At 37.8% G+C, this 9,116-nt stretch overlaps 1 protein-coding gene across 1 annotated transcript; it reads left to right on the top strand.

Moving 5' to 3' along the window:
* LOC114531062 (EGF-like repeat and discoidin I-like domain-containing protein 3) lies at positions 1-5,780 on the top strand. The gene is made up of 6 exons (XM_028552705.1): positions 1-74; positions 1,549-1,690; positions 2,323-2,436; positions 3,779-3,909; positions 5,158-5,310; positions 5,769-5,780. The coding sequence occupies exons 2-6, from the start codon at positions 1,660-1,662 to the stop codon at positions 5,778-5,780; spliced, it is 441 nt and encodes a 146-aa protein (XP_028408506.1). The 5' UTR covers positions 1-74; positions 1,549-1,659.
* Positions 5,781-9,116: the final 3,336 nt, after the last annotated feature.

Here is a 9,116-nt window from a genome sequence, read left to right as displayed (position 1 = left end):
TTAAAACCTTTGCAATATCGAGACGTGTAGGAGACCAGTATATTTGGATATTCAGTGACGGAAGCGACCCAAAGGTTAATGTATTTTTATCTTTTTATGAAGCGGTGCTCTACAACACTAAAAATTACGATTTATCCTGTTTAAAAATTTCAAGAGATGCAATTTTAAATGCCTCTCTAATTGATCCTGAATATTTTATCTTAGAAAAATATATAACGAACATGAGAATTAAACAAAAAGTGATACTAATTAGGGTTTTACCCAGAGCAAAAGGGATCGATTGGCGTATTCTATTGTTTCATTGTTCAATTATAGTGTATTGTTGGCTATAATTTATGAATATATGCAAAACTTTTTTGTCGCTTTTCTTAAGGCCGGCGCACACTAGAGCTGTGTGCTTAGTGTCCCGCCCGTACGCGACAACAACTGGCTTAAGGCTATTCTCCATTACCGTCCGCCTCACCCGCGCGGGCAAAGCGGCTTTTGAAAATCTGCCCATGCGACCGTGACCGGCATGGTGCCGGGTGAAGCGGACGTTAATGGAGAATCGGCCTAAAGGCCGACACAGACCGGACGCGAATTGGCAACGCGGCGCGAATTTTCAACGTTTTTAATTTTTCAAAATCAAATAAATTTTAAACTATCATAATATTCTTGTGGATTGCATAACAATAAAGCATTTTGACTGCTCTAGCGTCTATAGTTTCTAAATTTTACTTCCAGAATTTAATTTATATGCTTCTGAAAACTCAAAATTCGCGACGCGTTGCCGCATCGCGTCCGGTCTGTGTCGGCCTTAAAGCCGATTCTCCATTTCCACATTCTCCATCCTTTGTTTTCATGCCGGTCACGGTCGCATGGGCAGATTTTCAAAAGCCGCTTCGCCCGCGCGGGTGAGGCGGACGGTAATGGAGAATAGCCTTTAATCCAATGCCCACGAATGACTTTTTGCTACGCACATAGCTCTAGTGTGCGCCAGCCGGCTTTAGCAAACGAAAATTCTCATTCTCGGCTTACTTTCGTGCACGATGAACTCAAAAAGTAATACAGCTAACTTGATAAAAATTTCATGGTTGACTTTAAAGACATTCGTAAGTATGATGACTGGACATTCGTACAAGTCCTTTTTGCTCAGAATAACTTTCTTACTATAGTATAGGAAGGATAAAATTTTATGTTATCCAAAGTCAAAGAAAAAATTTTTAGACTGTCAAACCCCATTAAATGGAATCAGAGATGAGAACTCGATCCTTGTTTTCATGTTATAACTTATTCCACGTTTATTGTTGAAAACAAAAAAATCCTCTTCGTACTGACTCGTGAGAGAAGAACTTGAAATCCATTTCATTTGAGATGATTGAAAATTGAGAACATCAAAGTGACGTAATGATCGGAAAGCTCTATTAGCGGATATCTAGGTGCAATCGATCACGTCTATACATTAACCATCACGCTATCGTTGGGAACATGTCGTTTTATAAAACTAGCAAGCAGAAACACGAGTGATCTATACAGACTTAAACTAATATTCCTGTCGCTTACCCGCAGATATTTCAGGGCAACTACGATAGCCAAACGATTGTTAGAAATCTATTCCAACCTCCAATTACGACGAATGAAGTGCGGATACATCCAGAAACGTTTAAAACGAATCCAATCATGCGAGTAGAACTCTATGAATGCTACACAGGTATAGAAACAATAACCACAACCTTTCTTAGGTATTCGTGGCAGATTCCATGCATGTAGGATTTAGGAATAGGCTGAAATACTTTTTAGGTAATTCCAAACTATCGAAACGTTTTAAGAAGTCGATATGCGAGATTCCTAGCGCAATGAGGCCTAGGTTATGCGTCGCATTTTGGCGGTCGCGACGAATGTAATTCAAACAATAGTTGAGATGTTACAATTCGTCTAGCCTCATTAGCATCTCATTATCCATTTCTTAAATTACATTCGACGCGACCAAAATGCGACGTTTTAACCGGTTTTCCACTAGTCCGAATTTCTCGACCGAACAAAATTTTTCGCTCGATTTTCTTGTCATTTGTGACCGTGCCATTTTCGTGCCATTTGTGACATTTCTCACAATCGAAAAGAAAATCGAAAGAAAAATTTTGTTCGAAAAATTACGCCTAGTGGAAAACTGCCTTAAGGCTGTTTTATTCCGACTGAAAATCTGATCATGCAAGCGATCTTGGTCCGTGGCGGGCCTGAAAAACAAAGCACGCTTGGCGTGATCGTAATGAAGAATCGCCTTTACTAAAATTGTGAACTGTATTGGAATGCATTTATTAAACATTTTATCTTCTGTACACGCAGATCATTGCGCTTCTCAGCCGTGCCTGAACAATGGAACCTGTAGCCAAGGAAACGGCAGTTTTGTATGCGACTGTGCTTCTGAGCTTTTCTATGGGGCAAGATGCGAAAATGTCGGTAGGTTTACAGTCAGGCCCTGTTCACTCTGGTCTTTGTATGCACAAACCAGTGAACTCAAATAAGACTGGAACGCTCACTCTGTCGAAAGTTTGAAGCCAATTAAGATGGCGGACACTGAAGCCTTTCTTGTAGGTATGATCCAGGCCTCCGGCGCGGAAATTTCGTAGGTGAAATGGCGGCAATTATGATTTTCCTTTGAAATTTCCGCGCCAGAGGCCTGGATCATACCTACGAGAAAGGCTTCATGATCCGCCACCTTGGCTTCACTCATTAATGAGGGAAAGTCAGAGAGTGAGCGTTCCAGTCCTTTTTGAGTTCACTGGCACAAGCTAACTCGAGTGAGCAAGGTTGACCCCATGTGCACGTTTTCTTAGTTTTCTCGGTGTATAACCACAGATAACTGAACTAAACTGAACTAAAGGTAGTTTCATCCGGATTACCAATAAAATCTACATTAAACTAAATTACACACTTTAAGATATATAGCTATTAATATTCTTGCAAGTTTGCATGGTAACATGAAATAAGTAGATTAGCTTGTAGGTACACCACGTAAGTATTTAAGTATATACTGCAAAGCTTTCCGTCCGTTAACCCGGGCTTTTATCAGCGCAATAAATATATAGCTATTGTTATTCAATTGGGCGAAATCACACAATCCAATGGATATTTTTCGTCATATATTAATATATTCTAAATTGATTGGGTCCTGATTAGATTACAGCTAAAATCATTATAGATATTAGACTTAATCACGACTAAACAGGTCATATAGTACCGGTGCTAAACAACTCACAGTAATTCCTTTATCATTTTCTCTTATACACTTGTCTCACAATGATGATACTCCAGTTTGTTATCCTTTTTTTGTTACTATTGTTATGCACATCTGTTAACACCTAATCACTAACGTAATCACTTCTCATGCAAAAAAAAATAGGTTGAATCGAATAGTAACAGTCTAAATAATAAACTAAAAAATTATTTTCCGATCCAGGTATATATTCAAAAAGTATTGCTTGCCAAAAATCGTCGTCCATTACATGCAGTCTGTTTCATTCATAGACTGAATAATAGACATAGAATGTGTGACCCGTGTCTGGAATGAAAATACCCTTATAAAATAACGTTAACATCGCAGCGCATATTGGGAAAAAGTCACGGAAAGAGTTAAATTTGTCCTTATAAATCCGCCCACTTTTGAATAGCCAATGTAGCGTCAGTTTCATAACTGAGAAGGCACAGAAGCCCGCATTCATGTGTATTATTTCTATGGTTTCATCGGTATAGGAATCTTCATTCATCTTCATATAATTTATATTTACTTTGTATTTTACAGCTGCTGTGTGTAAATACCATCCTTTGCTTAACTTCAGTCAAATAACTTTCTCATCAAGTAAATATGCGGTGGAAAACATTTTAACAGGAGGTTGGGCACCAAAAAATGATGATGGAGATCCTTGGCTGCAGGTTATATTAATTATAGCTACTCATCCTGGCACAAATATAAGACCAAAAGGCGTAGTATGAGAAAAAGGTTCAGGGACTGAATCTTACTGAAGGCACTCAGCCCTAATATTAATCCCTCTAAATATAAGAACCCAACTGACGAGTATTAATCCCCCGGAGTATAAGACACCCCCCCCCCCCGAATATTAGTCCACTGAATATAACCGTCATTTCTCAGTTTTCATCTTTGATTGATTAATTTGTTCAGCAATGATCATTATTATTATTATACATAATAAGTATTCCCAATCGGGTTTTTCAATACTTATTTACATTACAAATATGAAGGTAAAAAACTAATATATACTACGTCTATAAAATTAACTTACAGGCTATATAATGGTAAAAGGAGAATACAAGTATATACAATATTTACAAGTAATAATAAAAGTTTAATCAGGTTTCAAAGTATTGCCTTAGCATATACCGTTTTAATTTAGTCTTGCATGAATGACATTAACGGCAGTTTTTGAGATCTTCTCCCAGACCGTTCCATGATTTCACAGCTCTATATCTAAAACTTCTCTGACCAGTAGTGGTTGAACATAGGGGAATATGTAAAGTATGATCATTTCTTGTCGTGCGATCTTTTAATTCTATACGCTTGTGTAAAACGTTCGACAAATATGGGGGAGCTAAACCCTACATACATTTGTAGATCATGACCGTGTCTCTGTACAGTAGATGCTCTTTAACAGGAAGCCGAACAATGTCATGTAAAACTGGCGTAATGTGGTCAAATTTTTTTCCCGTTAGTTATAATTCTGCACGCAAAATTCTGAACAGCTTGTAATTTCTTAATATTTGATGAGCTTGTATTTGACCAGATTGTGGAACAATAATATAATTTGCCCATGACCACAGCACTGATGATATGAGTCAACATATTTCGATCGAAACAATGTTTCACGCGGTTTATTTGGCATAATTTTGCTTATACACGTCAACGTGAGATGATTGATGTGCTCATTATAAGTCAACTTACAGTCTAGGATCATCACTAGAATGAAATAAATCTCCAATTTTCAAATATTCACTTTTCAGCGCATAACTAAAAAAGGGATTTTTGATAAAACTTATTTAAAAATCGATAATCAGGCATAGGCATGGTATATATTTTTCAATTTTCTAATTTTTTTTTGCAGTCGATGAGTTGATAAATGGTTTGTTTGTCTTTATTCAATAACCAACCAACATAATATTTTTTAGTTGGAGTTCCACCGTTTGGAGTTTGTTTACGCCATTGATACGAAAGGTTGGAAAAGTCAATGGGTCCAAGCTTACGTGAAAAACTACAGTATTTCATATGGTGAAACGCTAGCGGCAATTGAGAAGTACAAAGACAAAGATAACACTGAGAAGGTTAGAAGTAGAGACGTAAATAGAATACCATATTCAGGGGCCCGAGAAGCAGAACGGCAACCTAACGCCCCCCCCCCTTACCCCCGGAACAACATTTCGGCCCGGCTTCAGTAAGGCTTACTTAACAGTGAGTTCAAAAGGTGCTAAAAGAAGTAGAAATATCCGCCCTAGGCCCAAGGTTAGAAAATGTTTCCTCGATAAACATGCCGACCAGGAAAGGTAAAGCTTGATACGATTCACCGTAAAGAGGTGATGAAAAACATATCACTTGATAATTTTACTTACACCCCCCCCAAATATTTCGGAATGTACGTCTGGCCCTAATAGTTGAGAAGGCAACGGAATATTGCATTAACAATTATTTTCCGAAGGCGAGGTGAATATCGCTGAATAAAAACCGAGACTGTTCATGCAGTTTACACGAACAGGCCAAATTTTTAACTCCTTCTGTTCATCAGGAACAGTGTTAAAATTACTAACTTTTGTTAAAATTATTAACTTTCTCATTCGTCACTTTGAGAAAAAACTCCACGCAATGTTAAAAAAAACTACTCTCTTAGTCGAAACCGAAAATAAATGCTGTGCATTATAATTATTAATAGATATTTACTGGCAACACAGACGCCACTTCATTTGTACGTAACCACTTCATACCCCACATGAAGGCCAGATATGTGAGGATTCATCCGCTGGAATACTCAGGTGTCAGCATGTCATTGCTGCCGAAGCTCTATGCTTGTGACGACGGTAAGATTACTGTGTGAAGCTAGGACTGTTCGCAAAATCCATTTCACTTCTGACTCATGGGATGTAGTCTGTTTGTATTGATAAAGCAGCACTGCTTTACTTTAGTTGATTAACCCATATGCATTGCAAGTCAACAGACGTGTGTATAAAACATCCATCAGAAGTGAATAAGACGCGACATTGTTTGAAAAATTAAATTCAAAGTGCACAGTGTATTCAATATCTTTTATCCTGACGGCTGACGAGCTCTAAAAGGACATACGAAAAAGTTCACGTTATTTTTTTTGTCTGCCATATTCTTTCTCTCCAGCTTGCACTGGTATAAATTGTTTGAACAATGGTTCCTGCTCTGCAATTGCATGGGACGAAGCTTACTGCAATTGTAGTGGAACAATGATAAACGGAAGTCGCTGTGAAAGTAAGTTTGATAGATGAATTATTGATCCATGTAAATAAGAGTGAATGTATAATACGTATACACTACGTATTATCAGAAGGGTAACTAGAGAGTGTTTTCGTGTCCTCAAGTTTTCCGACGTGTAGCTACATTTTGGGAAAATTAGTGCATGGGACAAAAAAATTATCCCTAGTTACACTTCGGAGATTACGTATTTTGTAACTTGGGTGTGTCGTTCGACACTTCGACGATACGATTCGAAACAAAACTGGGCAATGAATCACCTCGAATGACTAAAGCTAGTATAGGTCTAAGATTTGTGATTGGCTTAATGGACGACTTGCGCTTTAGACTAATTTTTGATCGAAGTAATATGATGAAAATAAATCAGAATGCACAGCTAGAAAGAGTGTACTTGAATTTACTAGTGCAAATATACAATGTTTGCAGTCTGTGAAATTTGGTAAAATACGGAAAATACAGCAATGTGAAGTTGGCATATTAATTTTGTATACTTTTGTATTACGCGCGGAAAAGTGTAACTAATTTAGTTATACACTTCTGGCCGTAATACAAAAGTATACAAAATTCGACAACTTCGCATGGCTGTATTTTCCGTAATTTGAGCCCCTTAAAGACGAGCTAGTTTTCTATGACAATTTTTTATATGAGAAGTTTAATTAGCAATTGCAGTGTGTATGTAAAACAAACTTTCATGTGTTGTCAAATTGTCAAATGACAAATTTTTTTGACAAGTTTTACTTGCTCGTGTGAACGTGCCAGCAAGTTTACTTTCACAATTTTCCATAATATTCCATAAACTTCTCTAAACTTGACCTGAGCAGTTTTTATCCGCGCCAAATCGGTCAAGGATACAGCGCTAATGCTAGCTGCCACTGCAAAACACAAAAGTCCGCTGGTCAAACTCATACAAGTGCTCACATTACTTTGTTGATTCATACAGCGAAATTTTTCTTTCACAATTTCAAGAACACTTGTTCAAAATCAAGTATATACTTGATTTTGAACAAGTGTACTAACCGTACTTGTCAAATTTGTCAAAGTTGGGCGTACAGACAAACAATTAAAACTTGTCACATAAAAACTTGTCATAGAAAACTTGCTCGTCTGTAAGAGACTTAAATTACAACAATTCGCAGCCAAACTTGGCAGTCTTACTAATTTTAGTAAGCTCTTTCAGAAAATTTCCTTTTTATCACTGAGATACGAAATTAGTCTAAAGCGCAAGTCGTCCAATGCTATATTAATACCATTATATGGTAGGAATAGTCGACTGTCCTGCCTAATTGTCAGCACCATTGCCCGTTTAGTTTGCAGTGAACCGATAGCGCTGGGTATGGAGTCTGGTTTCATTTTGGATGATCAAATCACCGCTTCGTCTGATGCTGATGTAAACTCCAAATCTAAATTTGCAAGATTGCATGATTTTGATGGTGTAAGAACTGTTTTTGGTTGGGCACCGGCGAGTAACGACACAACCTCGTGGTTGAAGGTTGACTTTAAGGTATTACCGCCTTTATGTCTTTTTGCATTTGCACATGAAAATGGTAAATCTTCGCCTTTATAGCACAAGACCACAGTTCTACTCGTTGAACTTTTCACACAGTAAAATTTTCAGCGATTGACTGCTGTTTTTGGCTTTCCGTGCATGCAAGGGAAGAGAGATTATTTGATACAAGAAATGGATTCAATAAATTAATTTTTCTTTGGAACGACCTTGTGAACCAAAGATGGTGACTTGTCGATCTTAAAACATTATTTTCGGATTTGAAATTCAAGTCAGTGGAGAAAACAATTTAAAAAATACATGTTTCTTAGGTCGCATCCTTCCTTTATGTATATTTTTTCGGTATTCCATAGTCAGTTAGCACGCCTATATAAAGTCGCCGTATCACGCCATTTATTCACCAATTTAAGTCGTACGTCTTTGACATTTCCACCCTGGAACTAAATCCGTTTACATCTTTTGTACCAATTGACGATGACTGAACTGGAAGGCTGCCTCCGGCCCGAAACGTGAAGCCAAAATTCTCCAATTCATGCCCAGTTTGAGCATCTATCACAATATAAAAACATCTTCAAAAGGACTTATAGAGCACTTGGCACTGCATTTTTACGATAAAAATTAAAACTGAACGATTTAGGATGAAGCACTGAAGATCAACTTATAAAGCTCTTATTCAAGTGGAAATACCATCATAGAATCGTTACGACGTGATTTAATGAGATCTTTCGCTCGATGAGCTTTTAGGATGCAGCCGTTGTAACTTGTTAGCCCCAAAACCATCTCAGCCCGAAAACTATCAGCACACGAGAAAATCTTGCCTCTCCGGGCAAATTCCTCAGGAAAACTATCCGCACACGAGAGAAACTTGCTGAGTTAACAACCTCGCGAGGTCTTTAGCACAGTTAGGGAGATTTAGCCGATGAGGACGTGAACGACAAAGACGACGTAAAAATGGCGAATAAATGGCGTGGCGTGTCCATATATAGACGCATCACGCCATTTATTCGCCATTTTCATGCACGTCCAGTTCCTGGTGCTAAATCTCTCTACTAGCTCTCCTGTGTGGCTGGCTTTAGAATTCAGCGGGTTACAGCTTTAAATTAAGGCATATTGCAAAAGCATACTTAAATATAG

This window comes from Dendronephthya gigantea, unplaced genomic scaffold (assembly GCF_004324835.1).
Source record: "Dendronephthya gigantea isolate DGI-Jeju-01 unplaced genomic scaffold, DenGig_1.0 000068F, whole genome shotgun sequence".
Lineage (NCBI taxonomy): Eukaryota > Metazoa > Cnidaria > Anthozoa > Malacalcyonacea > Nephtheidae > Dendronephthya > Dendronephthya gigantea.
The sequence above is the reverse complement of the archived record's forward strand: the minus strand, read 5'-3'. Positions and strand labels throughout refer to the sequence as shown.

Excerpts from the sequence above, each read along its gene's own strand:
- LOC114531062 (XM_028552705.1), top strand. The coding sequence starts at position 1,660 with ATGCGAGTAGAACTCTATGAATGCTACACAG. Across the intron at positions 2,437-3,778 it reads GGCAAGATGCGAAAATGTCG|CTGCTGTGTGTAAATACCAT; the intron begins GTAGGTTTACAG and ends TGTATTTTACAG. Across the intron at positions 3,910-5,157 it reads ATGGAGATCCTTGGCTGCAG|TTGGAGTTCCACCGTTTGGA; the intron begins GTTATATTAATT and ends AATATTTTTTAG.